We start from the raw sequence: 18,223 nt of genomic DNA on the forward strand, positions 1-18,223 counted from the left end.
TGATGCACTTTGGAAAGTCAAGCTAGTATACGACATTCAATGAATGGTAAGGCACGAGGGAGTCTAATGGAACAGAAGGACCTAGGAATATAAGAGCATAGATAGCTGAAAATGGTGTAACAGTGTAACAGGCTGGTGGAAAAGGTGGCAGGAGCAGATACGATTACAAAGTTTAAAAGACAGGTATGTGGAAAGGAAAAGGTTTAGAGTGAAATGGACCATTTTCAGGCAAATAGGATTAATGCAGTAGGCAATTCAGTTAACATCAAAAAGTGGGCCAAAGCGCCTGTTTCTGTGACGTATAACTATGAATCTAAGTGCTAGACAAACACAAATTGTTTCTGATGTATAATGTTCTATTCAGTTGCAATGATGCTGAATTTGTTGCGATTTATTTAGAGAGATCGACATCTCAACATCCAAACACAATATATGATTTTGTTCTATACATAACAAAAATGTTCCCAAAGGCTTCACACCAACATCTTAAAGAAGGAAATGCTAGGGTTTAGGGAGGTTGATGAAGACATCAAATTTAAGAGGTTGGAAGTAGAGCCCCAGCAGAGATGGGTAGGTAAAGATTGACTACGTAAGTAGACAACAGGATTACCAAGACAAATTGTACTTTGCCTGGCTCAGAATTCTAATTAAACAGATGCATGCAGAGCAGGTTAGGCTAAATGGGATTATATTTAACATACTGCTGAGCTCAGAGACTGATGCTCAATATCTACCATGTTACATACCTGTTGAAGGTCAGCCAAGGAGTACAAATGGACATGCTGCAGAATATATTCCCTGGGAAAGATTCTACGGAGAAAAAAATAATAGTGTTATAAAGCTTTATTATCAGCAACCTGCAAAAACAAATATGAAACTTTGACCATCTAATGAATACACAAGCTTTACTACTGAGGCTTTTTGCCACAAAAATGCAGCTTTAGGAAATCTAATATTTTCAATTTCACAAGCCTTGAAACAACACTGCCTGTTGGAAAATTGTTTATGAGGCATCAGCAGCAGTTTAGCATCCCATTCTCCATGCAGTAGCTTTGACAACAAGTGTAGAGTAGTGACTCAGAAATGGAATGTTTTTCAATGGAGCCCTGCTTTACTGTAGGTAAAGAAAGAAGCAACTCTGGGGTATACTTTCTGTAGTGTGGTTTGAAAGTATTTTGTTGTTTCTTTACTATATTGGGAAACTAAATGTTTGGTATTTTAACCGCACTGTTTACAGCATCACATTTCAGAGCACTTTATAATGAAGCAATATTGAAATGCAACTCTTTTTGCTGCTGCCATCGGGAAAGGAGGTATTTTGGAGATGTGAAGATTCAGAATTCTCTAGGGTTGGGGATACTGATTAATACCAAGATATTTGGATAACAGAAGAGCACTATAGGTTTAGATGTTTAGAAGGGTCTGATAGCTAGGGTACTTAATCCAAAAGTATGATGAACATAAACAGTTTGAGGACGTACTGAATAACTCAGCATTCATAGCCTTCAGGGGCAGAGAGCTGCAAAGCTTCAGTCCCAATCCCACCCACCTGCAGGAAGGGGTTCCAACTATTTTAAATGATGAACTTCCCACTGTGAGGCAACACCTCTTGGTTGTAGATTACTCACCAGGGATACATTCTCCTTGCATCTAATCATTGAAGCCCTCTGAGAATACATTGCAATGAAATCACCCCTCATTCTTCTAAATTCCAGGGAGTACAGGCTCATTTATACAGATAGAGGCTGAAGAACAAGGCTCCAAAGATAAGGATAAAAAGTAGTGGATATGGCCGAGTTCATCACAGGTAAACCCTCCCCATCACTGAGCACATCCACATGGAGCATTGTCAGGACTCACACCACCAGGTTCAGGAATAGCTAATATCCCTCAGCTATCAGACAAATGAACTAGAGGGGATAACTTCACTCGTCCCATCACTGAACTGCTCCCACAACTTATGGACTTAACATTCGAGGACTCTTCATCTCATGTTCTCGATATTTATTGCTTATTTATTTCAAAGTTCAAAGTAAATTTATTATCAAAGTACAAATATGTCACCATATACAACCTTGAGATTCATTTTCTTAAGGGCATATTCAGTGTCTACAGAATAATAGCCATTACAGAATCAAGGAAAGACTACCCAACTGGTGTGTTCATCTAGAGTGCAGAAGACAACAAGCTATGCAAATACAAAAAAGAGAAATAATAATAATAAATAAATAAGCAATAAATATCGAGAAAATGAGAGGAAGAGTCCTTTAAAGTTATTATTATTTTTCTTTCTTTTTGTATTTGCACAGTTTGTACTCTTTTGCACACTGGTTGTCTGCCCTGTTGGTGCAGTCGTTCATTGATTCTATTATGGTTATTGGATTTATTAGGTCCGCAAGAAAATGAATCTCAGGGTTATATATGTACTTTGAACTTTGATTTTAAAAAAAAGAGGTGGTCGCGAGAGGCAGAGGAGTGACTTCAGGATTTCTTTGAGTCAGTGGGCTGAGCTCTGTTCAAAGACCCATCAGAAGATCTGAGTGAATAAACCACGGTTATCATGGATTTCATAAAAACGGTCATAGACGAGTGCGTCCCCGCAAAATCATTCACAACCTTCCCCAACCAGAAACCCTGGGTACACCATGCAATCTGCAATCTGCTGAGGGCCAGATCAGTGGCATTCAGGTCTGGCAACCAGGTAAGATGCAAGGGGTCCAGGAACAATCTCCGGAAAGCCGTCTCACGTGAGAAGTGGCAATTCCGGACCAAACCTGAATCACTGAAGGATGCTTGACAGCTGTGGCAGGGCTTGAATGCTATCACCTTTTACAAAGTGAAACCAAATGGCATAGGTGAAAACAAAGCTTCACTCCCAGGTGTCCTTTTATGGTCGCTTTGACTGTCAAAATATGGAGGAACCTCTACGTACTCCCACAACTCCTGGTGACCCTATGATTTCAGTCCATGGGGCTGACGTGAGAGCATCCTTCAGGAGAGTGAACCATCTGGCTCACTTGAAGTACCTGGCAAAGTACTAAAAACCTGTGCTGATTAACTTGCTGATATCTTTAACTTTGTTTCGGCAGTCTGCAGTACTCACCTGCTTCAAACAAGCTTCGATTATACTGGTGCCAAAAGAGAATGTAGTAACTTGTCTCAATAATTGTCCAGTAGCTCTTACATACACTGTGATAAAGTGCTTTGAGAGGTTGGTGATGAAACATCATCTCCTGCCTGAGAGGCGACTTGGATCGGCTCCAATTTGCCTACTGTCACAATCGGTCCACAGCAGATGCCATTTCATTGGGTCCCTACTCAACCCCTGGAACATCTGGACACTGAAGATGCATACATCATGATGCTCTTCATTGACTACAGCTCAGCATTCAATATCATCATGCCCTCAACACTAATCAAAAAGCTTCAAGACCTCAGCCTCAATACTTCCTTGTGCAATTGAATCCTCGATTTGCTCACTAGCAGACCCCAGTCAGTTCGGATTGGCAAAAACATCTCCAACAGCACAGGTGAACCACAAGGCTTAGCCCCCTACTCTATTCACTTTATATTTATGACTACGAGGAATGCACAGCTCCAATGTCATATTTAACTTTGCTGACAACAAGACTGCTGTTGGCTGAATCAAAGGTGGTGAAAAATCAGCATATAGGAGTAAGATTGAAAATCTGTCTGAAAGGTGCCACAATAACAACCTCTCACTCAATGTCAGCAAGACCAAGGAGCCAATTATTGACCTCAGGAGGATGAACCAGAGGTCCATGAGCCAGTGCTCATTCGGAGTTGAGAGGTGGACATCAGCAACTTTAAATTCCTCAGTGTTATCATTTCAGAGGATCTGTCCTGGGCCGAGCAAGAAAGTGCAATTATGAAGAAATCAGAGCAGTGCCTCTACTTCCATGGAAGTTTGTGAAGATTCTGTATGACAGCTAAAACATCAGATTTCAATAGATGTGTAATGGAGAATATATTGACCGCCTGCATCACAGCTTGGTATGGAAACACTAATGCCCTTGAACGATAAATCCTACAAGAAGTAGTGGATACGGCCCAGTCCATCAATGGGTAAAGTCCTCTCCATCATTGAGCACATCTACACAAAATGCTGTCACAGGAAATCAACACCCATATTCAGGACCTTCCCATGTTCTTGCTGCTGCCATCAGAAAGAAGGTACAAGTACCTCAAGACCCACACCACCATGTTCAGGAAAGATTACTACCCTCAACCATCAGGATCTTGAACCAGAAGGGATAACTTCACTCAAGGACTCTTCATCTCATGTTCTTGATACTTATTGTTTATTTATTATTATAATTTTTCTTTTGTATTAGCACACTTTGTTTTCTTTTGCACAGTGGTTGTTGTCTGATCTGTTGGGTGTGGTCTTTCATTGATTCTATTGTTTTTCTTGGATTTACTGTGTTTGCCAGCAAGAAAATGAATCTTGGGGTTGTATATGGTGACATATATGTACTTTGATAATAAATTTATTTTGAACTTAGAACTTCGAGAAAAAAAAGACATGTCTGTCCCCGACTCTGATGAATCTTTGTTTCACTGCCTTTGCAGCTATCATATCCCTTCTTACATTGCATGAAACCTGCATTCCATACTTTTACACTCTCACTGGTAATAAGACCTCCCTAAAGTCATCACTCCATTTCCCTTCCTAACTATCTGCTTATCCCACATATGAATTTGTGTCTCTTGCAACGCTGAGCATGCAATTAAGAGTCTGACCCTGTTTAAATAATAGCCTTTTTTACCTCCAAGATGGGTCACTTTCCACTTCCTCACATTGCACAGACGCTAGTGGGGTGCACAGAGGCACAAGTAGTACAGCTGTTTGCTCGCAGCACCAGCGACCCCAGGTTCAATCCTGACATCCAGTACCATCTATGTGCACTGTGTACACTCTCCCTGTGACCATGTGGGTTTCCCCTGGATGCTGCAATTTCCCAACGCACATCCCAAAATATATTTGGCTTGATAGGTTCATTGCCCACTGTTTATTGTCTTTAGTGTGTGCGTACTTGGGATTGGGGGAGAGGTTTGTGGGGTAGCATGATGGGAATATGCTGAGAATAAGATGGGTTTAGTCCCTTATTTTATGAAATAGTGCTCATCATTTTCCAATAATTCAACATGGTTTTCAAACAAATGAAGCTTTGTAAATGTGGCATGGCGTAACGCTGTCTAGAAGGAGTTTTGTACGTTCTCCCTGCGACCGTATGGATTTCCCCAGGTGCTCCAGTTTCCTCCTACATTCCAAAGACAAGTTCAAGTTTCACAAACACAAGAACATCTGGAACTCCAAAGCCACTCTCACATGCTGGAGGAACTCAGCAGGCCGGGAGGAGGTATCTATAGAAAAGAGTAAACAGTTGATGTTTCGGGCTGTGACCCTTCACCAGGACTGGAAAGGGAAAAGAGAAGTCAGAGTAAGAAGGTTCCCACTTACTCTGGCTTCTCCTCTTCCCTTCCTGTCCTAATGAAAGATCTTGGCCTAAAACGTCAACTATTTACCCTTTCCATAGATGCTGACTGGCTTGCTGAGTTCTTCCAGCATTTTGTGTGTGCTGTTCAAGTTCACCTTTAAGTGGCATTCAACTGTACATGAATAGCCATTAATACACCCAAACACAGAGTGTTAACTCTGGGGTCAAGGTGCAAAACACAGTACCAACTGTTATACACAGAACAAGGCATACATAGCACATAGAAGACTACAGTAGAATACGGTCACACAAAAAAAACATATAGTTGAAGTCCGAGTCCATGAATGTTGCAGTAGTCTGAGGTCAAAGACAACACATCTTGTTTTCTGCCAAGCAAACACCAGAGGGCTGCACTGACTCCAGCATGTACGCCATGCCACACCGACTCTGACACCTTTCTCCTGGACGGCTGCAAACGTGCAACACTTGAGGCTTGAGGCCCAGTCCTCACTACAACCGATGCCATACAGCTCCCCCACTGTCTTCCCATGTTTTTTGCAAATAAACTAATGAATCAGACTTGGAGGATTCCACATTAGCAATGATTTTGAGATGACAAGAAAAGTGACTCAGCCGATCACTTACTGTTAGTCTGCACACCTCCTTCGCCTCTCTAAGGCTGGCAGCACGATTCACACCAAGTCCAGCTCTTCAGCTTTTCTGCCAATGATCAAGCAACTCACTAATGGAGTAGACCTGCAGTACCTTAAGTACTTAACATCTAGCAGGATCTTGCAATTGTAAAATATACGTTTAAAAAAGATAACACCTTTGGTTGGCCCATAGAAGCCACTGAGCCTGAGCGCGCCACATCTTAGTGGAAGTTCCAACAAGAAAAGACCTACAATTTAGCAGGTTAATTGGTCACACTGGTGTCACTGGGAGGCATCTAGGCTGGAAGGGCCTGTTATCCAGCTGTATCTCTACATAAATTAAAAATACATGACTAATGACTGTCACTCCTCTTAACTGCGGAACGTCGTGCAGCTGTACACTCCAAGGCATCCTTTTACTTTTTCCTCCCTAATCACTATGGAAACGATGCTACTAAAATGATTTTCAAAATGGAAAATTGAATTTCATGTAGAATATGTTATTAAATTTGGGTGACAATATTTTCATAAGTCTATGTCAGTCAAAGATCAAGTAGAAGGTGCTCCAAGTTGATATCTTTGTGAGACATTCAAAGATTTCCCAATTGGTTGCAGGCATCAGAAATAATAAAGTTCATATGCTTGGTGCATAATTTTTTGTGAGTGCATATTTTTCTTTGTAACAAATAAACGTGTTCCTAAAACAACAAAATTTCAAGTTTTTCTACAATCACTGATATTTGAAACCAGTTACAAACCCCTTTATTTGTAATATCACTCTTCATAGTATCTCATTTGTCCTGCTATGCAGGGATCTGGAATCACATCACGAGCTCTGTCCAGTTACTTTACTTAGTTATTAAACTGTCACCTCTCAAATCAAAAGATTTTGGGTTGGAGATTGACTCCAGAGCAAATAGATTCAGGCTGACACTGAGAGAGCATTGCCACAAAATACTCCCTGAGATAGGAGAATCAATCCTCTGATTGAATCAACACAATCTTCCAAACAAAGCACTGATTATGCAATTCCCCATATGATCCACTGATTATTGCACGAATCTTCCGTAAGTAAGCCCCAAGCAGCATGGATATGATTGAAGCAGAGTTGGAATTATTCAGCAATTCAAGCAGCATCAGTGGAGGCAGAAAAACAAAGTTGATGTCTCAGGTTAATGACCCTTTCTGAAAAGTAGAAAAGTGAGGAATTAAATGTGTTTTAAGTCACAAAGAGAGGAAAGGGTAGAGAGAACAAAGGAAAAGACCGTGACAGGGTAGAGATCAAGGTCTGTAGTTTATAGAAGAGATTCTGCAGACGCTGGAAATCTAAAACAACACACAAAATGCTGGAGGAATTCAGTAGTTCTGACGAAGGGTCTCAGTCCAAAATGTTGACTGTTTATTCCCTAACAGAATGTTGCTGCCTGACCTGCTGAGTTCCTCCAGCACTTTGTGAGAAGATCTGTTGTTTGATTCTTTTGTCTGACTGAGAGTATACAGTCGGCCCTCCTTATCCGCGAGGGATTGGTTCCGGGACCCCTCGTGGATACCAAAAAACATGGATGCTCAAGTCCCCTATTCAACCTGTCTCTATGCGGTGGACCTTAGGACCCAGTGGAACCCCAGACTTTACTTAACCTGTCTCAGTACAGTGGGCATTAGGACCCGGCAGCGGAGCTCTGAATCCGCAGTGTTTCTGTTCACGGAAATAATCATAATCACAATTGAAAAAAAGTGGAAATAATAAAGCGATCGGAAAGAGGTGAGGCACCATTGGTCATTGGAAAAATGGTCAGCTACAGTTGATCAATGATTGGAACAATTTTAAAGGATAAAGTGAGAAAGGCGCTGCCCCAATGAAAGCTACAATTATTACTAAGCAATGCAGTGGTTTAATTATTGGGTTTTGGGGTTTTGGGTTTTTGATCCTCTACATCAACCCAGCAGGGATACACAGCGCGCTCGGGAGCGATCTGTCACTGGATCGAACTCAGGAACTTCCGTTCCCGAGCCCGGCACTGAAACGTATGGTTCTTAAGTGTTTTATATGCATAGAAAGGTAAAATATATACTATATACTAAGACAAACGTTTGACTAACTGACGCTAAATAATATCGGATGTACCTGTTCCGACTTACTTAGTAAGAGAACTTCCGTTTTTTTTCCATCCCGATCCACGATAACCTGCGCACATCCTCCTGTATACTTTAAATCATCTCTAGATTAGTTATAATACCTAATACAATGTAAATGCCATGTAAAATAGTTGTTATACTGCATGTTTTAGGGAATATTGACAAGAAAAAGAAGTCTGTACATGCTCGAACAACAAGTGCTGGAAGAGCACTTCCGGGTTTTCTCGGTTCGCGGTTGGTTGAACTCACGCATGTGGAACTCGCGGATAAGGAGGGCCGACTGTACTGCCTTCCCACATAACAGTAACTGCAACAGCTTAAAGTTTCAGCTCACTGCACTTCTCTGAATGGTTACTGAGGATGGGCAATATGCTAGCCTGATGATCAGATTCCAACAATGAATAACAGAAAAATGCTGAATCTTCATACAACAAGACTATTGAATCTCATTTTGATCTTTAGACTTTGGGAAGGACGTGAAGACCTTAGGAGAATTCAGAAAGTATTTAGTAAAATGAACCTGGAAGGAACCTCAATATATGAATGGACTGGGGGACTGTTCTTTGAAAAAGAAACATTGAAAGGTGATTAGTGAGAAATGTTGAAAATCTTGAATAGTCTAGAAGCGAAAGTGAATGAAGAGAAATTGTTCCCATTGGCAGTAAGGTCAAAAGCCTGAGGGAAAGGATTTAAAATCATTGGCAAAAGACTCAGATGACTCAAAGTATTTTTTTTAACATGTAATAATTAGTTAAGATCTAGAATTTACTGCCTGATCTGCTGGCAGAAGTAAACTCATTTGATACTTTCAGAGAGGAAACTGATGCATACTTAGTAAAGCTCATACTCAATGTGGATCAGAAACACCATCTCCTCCTCATGACTATTAACATGGGTGCACCTCAGTGCTGCATGCTTAGCCCCCTGCTCTTCTTGCTCTATCCTACAACTGTGTGGCTATGTGCAGCTCCAATGTCATCTACAGCTTTGCTGATGACACCACTGTTGTTAGCAGAATCACGGATGCTGACGATGTGGTGTATAGGAATGAGATAGACTTGGAGATTGAGTGGTGGCGTAACAACCACCTTGTGCTCAAAGTTAGTATTGCGGACTTCAGGAAGAGGAAGTCAGGTAAGCAAATGCCTAGTCCTAGTCCTAGGTGGCTAGTCCTCATTGAAGATTCTACATGAGTAAAGGTGAGTAGCTTCAAGCTCTTGGATGTCAACATCTCAGCGGATCTAGCCTTGGCCCAGCACACAGAAGCAAGCACAAAAATGAAATTTAAACAGATTCACATGTCATCAAAGAGTCAGACAAACTTCTACAGATATCACTGGAAAGTATTCTGACTAGTGGTATCACAGCCTGGCATGGAAACACACAGATCCAAAGTACAGGAACACAAGAGGCTGTAGTGAGTGGTGGGCTCAGCCAATTCCATCTTTGGTACAGTTCTCCAGAGGACATCTACAAGCAATCTACATCTCGGAAAGGCAACTTCCATCATCAGGGACACCCCCCCCCCAACCACTTGGGCCATACCCTCTTCTCCATGCTGCCTTTAGGCAGGAGGGGTGCAACAGCCTAAAGACCCACACCTCAAGGTTCAACAACATCTTCTTCCTCACTGCCTTCAGGTTCTTGAACTGACCTGTCTTAGATTATATTTCCTTTTTTTGTCTCTCTCTCTATATTGCACTAGTGTTGTAAGTTTATATTAACATATGCTTGCCATGTTTGTAATATACTGTGCTCCTGTTGCAAAAACAATTAATTTTCATGGCATTTATACTCTGTGAGTCTTTTCTGAGGATCGTTACCTTGTCGTGGTGGAGAGGCTTGTGAATTTCTGAGATCTTGAGAGCAATGCTGTCCAGAGTTTAGTGGTGTTGTATGTGTGTTTTTCCTGTGTGTTCTCAGCTCCTGGTAAGGTGATAAGGTCAAGAGCAAGACCCATTCAAAGAGCAATCCAACCAAGACCTCAATGACAGAGCTGGTGGAATATCGCAGTGCCAGTGAAGGTGGAGAAGCTACAGCAGTGAAGGGGCCCCAGTTGTCTTGCACTCCATGCCACTGGACTGTGTGGCAGCTGCCATGCATCAATCTCCCCACATGAGACAAAGTCACACAGTCACACTTGACATTCAGGGAATCCACCCTAACATCCTAGTTATGTAGATCCCAGATTGGCCTCTATAGCCAACTGGGACCCTCCAATAGGTAATCTCTTTAGACAACATCATACTCGACTTCAGTGATCGCACTAATACTGCTGCCACCCTGTGTAAGCACGCTTATGACAGCAATTAACCTGAACTCAAAATGCTCAGAGATACAGCATGTAAACAGGTCCTTTGACCCCAAGTCCACATTGGCTATCAAGCCAATTAATCTACCAACCTGCACATCTTTGGGAAGTGGGTGGAAGCTGAAGTAGGAAGAAACCCGTGCAGTCACTGGGAAAATAAGCAAACTCCACACAGATGGCATCAGAGATCAAGACTGAACATAGGTCACTGGAGTTGTGCGTGCGTGTGTGCGTGCCCGTGCGCACACATACACGCCCTTAACTCCTGGTGGAGTCGTCGGGGTGCCGTCATGACAAGTTTTTGGTATGCTCATCATACAGCACGTCTTGGGCATCTGAAATCTGGCGGAGCCCATCCCTCTTCAGGTTTTTTTTTTATGAGGTTGAGTTATTAGCTTGACACTCAACCCAGGCACAGATGGAGAGTATGCAAGGGAGCCGGCTGGATTCGAACTCGGGACCTCTCACCCCGAAGTCCAGCGCTGATGCCACTACGCCACCAGCCGGTTAAACTGGAGTTATGAGGCTCTTACTACCTGCACCACTGTGCTACTCTTGACAGAGCTAAACAAAAAACTACACAAATCTTTCACGAATGCCTGACCATAACTGGTGATAATCGCTGCCGGGAACCTATACCCACAAAGAGGAAAACAAACAAAATGTATGGACTCTAGCCTTTCACCATTACAAACCTATCAAATTATCTATTTATTTAACTGATGCTGGGTATGGAGTTAGTTGTGACTCAATAACAACCCCTCCCATCTCTGAGTCAGAGGGCTGGCTGTGGGTTCAAGTTCCATTCTAAATGTTAAGGCTGATAATCCAGTTGTTACTTAAGGAGTGCTGCCATGATAACCGTGCCTAATTTCAATGAATCATTGAATAAAGGTCCTCTTGGCCATATATCAATACCTCTTGACACTATTCCAATAGCTACGAGGATGGTCTTCCTTATCCCTGAACCAAAATCACTAAAACAAATCAACTGATCATCATCGTATTTGTCAGCAAGATCCAGCTGCCCTGTTTAGTACAATTCAGCAATGACTACACTTAAAGAAAGCTTCCTCAAATGCTGAAGCATGGGTTTGCATTTATAGCACCTCTCTTGTCTTAAGGACATCCTAAAGTACTTTGTAGGCAATGGAGTGTTATCCCTGTTGTAAGCAACTCAAAAACCAGTCTGCAAACAGCAAGGTTTCCCAAACAAAGTGATAGTCTCTAGATCATCTGTTTTGGTGATGCTGTTGCTTGATGGGTTTGACCAGGGCAGTCATCTGTGCCATTGACAACCATGAAATGAGCTGTAACAGAAACAAATACAAATCCATTCAATTTAATAAACCTCCACAGAGGTGGTGTACAACTCTGGTTGCACTTCCATTTCTGATTACTGTTCAGTAGTTTCTGCAGACCTGCACATTATTCCACTCTCAACAACTCTCAATATTCACTGTTTGGGCCCACTTTCAGAAGAATGGCAATCAGATAAAGTTAGGGGAGGGCTATTACTTCCCATATTCAAAGACTTACTAGTTGGTAGGTTAATTGGTCATTGTAAACTGTCCCGTGATTAGGCTAGGGTTAATTCGAGGATTGCTGGGCGGCGCAGCTTGAAGGGCCAGAAGGGCCTACTCTGCGCTGAATCTGAATAAATAAATAAACACATAAAAACATAAGTAAGTAAATAGATCTACATGACAAGATGAAAAGGTAGGTCAAAAACTAGGTGAAATTACAAGAGAAACTGGACTGAGGAAGGATAGTTTAGCAATTAGGCCAATCACTGCAGGGCTATGGTCCCAAATTAAAATAATTGAGTTGCTTGCTAATGAGAGCCATCTCTAACAAGAAGCGTGCAGCACCTGAGAGACAGATAAATCATGCCGACAACTCTTCTTTATTGCTGTGATTACACTGAACCGTCAGGGCACTAATTACATTTGCACATCAATGGGTTGCCTCTGTTATACTGGGTTCTGATTTCATTACATTACTGTGATAACCTGTAATCAAATTATTAGCCAGCAATACATAGTAGCTGTGTTGATTTATATTAAGGGGCAGATTATTAAATGCTTGTGTCCAGCTGGCACACACCACAGGTAGTAATCCGTGCTTTAATTTAGCATTTTTAATTTGTTATTGTGACACAGAGAGATTCAAAAATTATCTGCTTTATATCCCCCATTCTCTTTCTTAAATAAATAGTCTTATTCTCCCTCAACTACATTCACTAGGCTGCACTGCAAATTTAAAATTCTCATCCATGAAGCCAAATCCTTCCAAAATTTGTCCCCTCACCTCTTTCAGCAGTAGCTCAACAGTCCTCTTCAATTCTTCCCTTCAAATGTAGCTCATGCATACCCAAGTTTTATCAGCAATTATATCTTCAAATACTGAGGAAATCCTACAAAATCGTACAGTGCCCCTTTCTCAAAGCCATTAGGACTTTATTTAAAACATCTCCTGAATCAAAAGCTTTTGGCTGCCCTAGGGTGATAGAAGTATGATATAATTGCACCATTCTGAGTCTGGTAATGGGGCTATTAATAGCACTACACAACTTGTACAGACCAAAAGCTTCTTGGTCAAAATCCCAGTCTGTGTGCAGTTAATCGATCTTGGGCAGGGCTTGAGGAGGTAGGTTTGGGGCAGGTGTTCCTAACCTTTTTTATGCCATGGACCAATACTATTAAGCAAGAGGTTCATGAACCCCAGGTTTGGAACCCCTGATTTTTGGTAAGGTGGGGGGAGGGATGGAGGAAGAGGTTTATAATGGATCTAGGATGAATTTGTTCGGCAAGCAGCTAGCTGGTTTTTGGGATGCACAGCCTGCATTGTTTAAATGCTGGGGTGGTACAGTGCCACAGCCAGTAGAACTACTGTACCAGTGATCCAGGCCAGATCTTGACTTTACACAACATAAACATTCTCTCTGTGACTGCATCTGTTTCCTCCAGATGCTCCAATTACCTCCCACATCCCAAAGACATGCAGTTTGATAAGTTAAATGGCCACTGCAACCAAATGAAGGATTAGGGTAAATGGGTGCTTGATGGACTTGTTGGGCAAAATGCTGTAGGTCACTATGACTCCAAGTATCCTGGCAATCCCTTGAACTGGTTCGGCACAGGAGGCTTTGGACCAAGTGTGTAAATGGAAATTGTGCAGATGGGTACATGATGTTCAGCATGAACAAGGTGGGCTGAAGAGCCTATTTCTGTGCTCTATTACACACAGACCTGAAGTAGGTGGCATACCCATCCTCACAGGTATCACTGGGCTCAGAAGATGGAAAAATCTACAATCATTATTGACTCTTTGTTTCCCTTCACAGGTGCTGCTTGATAGCTGAGTTCCTCTAGCAGTTTGATTTTTGCTCCACCCTTAGGCATCTACAATCTCTTATGTGTCCACAACCATAATAATTTTTGCTCACTATCTATCTGAAAAGTGCTCAAACACACTTAAATTGCCCAGTTTCAGGTTTGGTTACACTTCCTGCAACTGTCCCTTGACCCAAATCCAATGGCTCTTCGGAGTCTGTCACACCTTGTTGGCGAGGTGTCAATGGGTGCTGAAAGATGTGGACCTGCATCCCAGTCACATTTAAGGCCTTGAAGGTCAACAACAGAAGAAACCCCAACACATAAGAAACTGCAGCTGCTGGAATCTAGAGTAAAAAATGAACTGCTAGACAAACTTATCGGGTTGGATAGCATCCGAAGAGGGGAGAGGAATTGTCAATGTTTCTGTTTGAGATGCTACGTAAGGGCAGAGAGAGGAGTAGGAAGATGGCTAGTAAGAAGTTGAAAAGGGGGGAGTCAGACAGGGCTAGTAAGTGATAGGTGAACCAAAGTGGGATGAATGATGATGGACAGATAGGGGGGGAGGAGAGGCAGAGTTGGGGGAAAGAGTCAGGTGAGTGAGGAAGCAAGGAAAGGACAGATGGGGCCAGTATGAGCAGAGGAGAGTGAAAGTGGAGACTCAGAAAGGAGAGTGATAACTGGAGCATAAAGACTATCATCTTGTGTTGCCACAAAGAACCCCTCTGCTTCTGTGAAGAAGTCTCCAACTTTGAGCCAAGTGTTTGAGACGCTTCCTTGTCGACATCTAGTTTGCTCAGATCATAAGAGGGTCTTCCATGAAGGGTCATGCTCTTCCATTTTAATCTTTTTTACTGTAGTGATAATTCCTTCATTTTTCTGAGTGGTGCTTTCATTTAAGTTTAATGCAGTGTTCTTCTTAACAGAATTGCATGTACTTGCACAGAATGTTGAATCCTGTTTACGCTGATGAAAATATATCCTTAGAAGTTTTATCTGACTGTTGTGTAAATTTTTAATGTTTGTTATTCCTCTTCCTCCTTCTGTCTTAGGTAGTGTTAATCTAAGTGCATTTAAGTGTATAGTGTTTTCCAAAGTTTTTTCATTTTAGTTCATATATTTCTTTGTAATTTTTGGACCAAGACTCTGTATTATGCCAAAAGAATATGCTTATATGGGTTTAGTGAAAGTGTTTATTGCCTTTGTTATATTTTAGTACTGAGCTCTGTTTGGCAGATTTTTTTAAGCCTTGAAGTAAATTCTGTCGAATGTTTTTCCTTTATCGCACTAAGATTTTTTTTTTGCTTGTTGATATCCCAGATACTTATATTTTATATTCATCCATCAGTTGTCTAGTATCCTGTTGGTCTGTTTATATTCTATTAGCTCTAATGCACCTTTCTTTATGTTTAATTTCTGCACTTACTTAGTCCAAATTTCATGGTTGTATCTTTAGAAAATAGTTCTACTATTTGAATTAATTGCTTTAGCCTTACAGATGAAGGAGCATATAATTTCAAATCATCTCTGTATAGAAGGTGTGCCAGGGTATAATTCATTTGGTTGTCTCTGACTTGATACCCTATTTTCATCCGATTCAGTAAATTAGAGAGCAAGTTTAAAGCTAGACAAAACCATAGTGGGCTTAGAGTGTTTCCTTGGAAAATGCCTCAGTTTATTTTGATAACGATGGTTGCTCTTTTTTGGTTGTTGATAGAGAGGGTAGATAGGGTGATTATAGTATGCCGGCACTTTATCAAATGTTGTAGGAATTTCACAAGTAGTGGGTGATTTTATATATTTATATATTATAAAGCTTCTATTAATCATGAGCATGGGACAGAATCAAATGCTTTTTGGTAGTCAATGAAACAACATGAAAGATTGCTGTTTTTCCGCTGGGCTTGATTTACAAAGACAGAATCTATTATCAGTTGTTATTTACATCCTTTCATACCTTTAAGACATCCTTTCTGCTCTTCTGCAAGTATATTAAGGTTATCTAAGTGACTGTGATTAATTGCAAGATGCATGATGTTAGATTTTTATATATAGTTTGTAAACAAGTAATAAGATGATATTTTGATGGGTCATTTATGATTTCTTCATTAGGTAAGAGGTATGTTTTACTTTCTGTCAAAAATTCAGGCACTTTTTCAGGATTTTTAAGAAAATTGTTGATATGTATGAATGAAGGCAAGTAAGTTTTTTATACCAATGATCATGATTATCACTGCCGTTGCCTTTCCAGTTATGGGAATATTTTTAATAACTGCTTTTAGCATATCCATTGTATCTTCAAGTGTTTGCCTGTCTTCAATTGTGCGAGTGCATTCTCTTTCCTCCCTAATCTAGCTTGCTTCTTGGTTGTGCGTTGTCCTGTTTGACCAGCTCATCCCTCTGCAATTGGGCCTTGGACTTTCTGATTAACAGACCCCAAACAGTTAAGTTAGACAACCTCTCCTCCTCCATTCTCACCCTGAACACTGGCGTGCCTCAAGGCTGTGTGCTAAGCCCTCTTCTGTACTCCCTTTTCACCTATGACTGCATTCCTGTACATGGTTCTAACTCCATAATCAAGTTCGCAGATGACACCACGGCAGTTGGCCTGATCAGAGGGGATGACAAGACGGCCTACAGGGACAAGGTCCAGCACCTGGCCGCGTGGTGTGCTGACAACAACTTGACCCTTAACACCCAGAAGACCAAGGAGAATCATTGCGGACTTCAGGCATGATAGGAGCACATTCACGTCCCCATCTACATCAACGGAGCTGTAGTGGAGCGTGTATCAAGCTTCAAATTCCTTGGTGTCTACATTTCCAAGGATCTCACATGGTCCCTGAACTCCTCCATCCTGATCAAAAAGGTGCAACAGCGCCTTTATTTCCTGCGGAGCATCAAGAAAGCTCACCTCTGTCCCAGGATACTGATGGACTTTTACCGCTGTACCATTGAGAGCATATTCACCAACTGCATCTCAGTGTGGTATGGCAATTGTCCCGTATTAGACCGCAAAGCACTCCAGCGTATGGTAAAAACTGCCCAGCGGATTATCAGCACCCAATTGCCCACCATTGAGAACATCTACCATAAATGCTGCCTGGGCAGGGCAAAAAGCATTATCAAGGATGCATCTCACCCTAACCACGGACTTTTTACTCTCCTCCCATCCAGTAGGCGCTACAGGAGCCTCCGCTCCCGCACCAGCAGGCACAGGAAGAGCTTCTTCCCTGAGGCTGTGACCCTGCTGAACCTCTCATCACAGCGTTAAGCAGTATTGCCTCCGTATTGTACTGTCTCAGTACTTTTATATTTGTATGCTGTAGCACTTACTTTTTATTTGCAGTTATTTTGTAAATAACGCTATTCTTTGCATTTCTGGTTAGACGCTAACTGCATTTCATTGGCTTTGTATCTGTACTCGGCACAATGACAATAAAGTTAAATCTAATTTAATATTAAACCAAAACTTCCTTATCTCTGTGTTTGTAATTCTGTGCTCAGGTTAGTGACATTTTGTTGTGCTGAATTTAGTTTCAATGTCTTAATAAGGCCATAAGACAGAGGAGCAGAGTTATGCCGTTCAGCCCATTAAGTCTGCTCTTCCATTTCATCATGGCTGATCGCGTATCCCACTCAGCTCCATACACCTGCCTTCTTGCCATATCCTTTGATATCCTGATCGATCTGGAAATGATCGACTTCCACCTTAAATATATGCACGAACTTGGCCTCCACACTCTGTGGCGGAGCATTCCACAGATTTACTATTCTCTGGCTAAAAAAGTTCCTCCTTACCTCTGTCCTAAAAGGTCGCTCCTCAGTTTTGAGGCTGATCTGTCTAGTTCTGGATACCCCCACCATGGGAAATATCCTCTCCACATCCACCCTATCTAGTCCTTTCAACATTCGGTAGGTTTCAATGAGATCACTCCCCTCCCTCCCCCGCCCCTCAGCATTCTTTTAAATTCCCTTGGGTACAGGCCAAAAGTTGCCAAATGCTCCTCATATGTTAACCCCTTCATTCCTGGAATCATCTCGTGGCCTTCTTCTGGACTTTCTCCAATGACAACACATCTTCTGAGATATGGGGCCCAAAACTGTTGACAGTACTCTAAGTGTGATCTGACCAGTGTCCTATAAAGGCTCAGCATTACCTCCTTGCTTTTATATTCTATTCCCGTTGAAATAAATGCCAATATTGCATACACCTTCTTTATCACAGACTCAACCTGTAAATTAACCGTCTGGGAGTCTTGCACCAGGACTCCCAAGTCCCTCTGCACCTCTGATGTTTGAACCTTCTCCTCATTTAGATAACAG

General features: G+C 41.7%; 1 protein-coding gene across 5 annotated transcripts in view; it reads right to left on the reverse strand.

Annotated features, from left to right (window-relative positions):
* The window catches only part of plekhm3 (pleckstrin homology domain containing, family M, member 3), a 157,327-nt gene that overhangs the window by 47,165 nt on the left and 91,939 nt on the right, over positions 1 to 18,223 (reverse strand). For all 5 annotated transcript variants that reach the window (XM_063051633.1, XM_063051630.1, XM_063051631.1 and 2 more), the window contains one exon: positions 747 to 810. In XM_063051633.1, the coding sequence (XP_062907703.1) occupies positions 747 to 810 (64 nt within the window). The remainder of the gene's footprint in view (positions 1 to 746; positions 811 to 18,223) is intronic.

This window comes from Mobula hypostoma, chromosome 6, assembly GCF_963921235.1.
Source record: "Mobula hypostoma chromosome 6, sMobHyp1.1, whole genome shotgun sequence".
Classification (NCBI taxonomy): Eukaryota; Metazoa; Chordata; class Chondrichthyes; order Myliobatiformes; family Myliobatidae; genus Mobula; species Mobula hypostoma.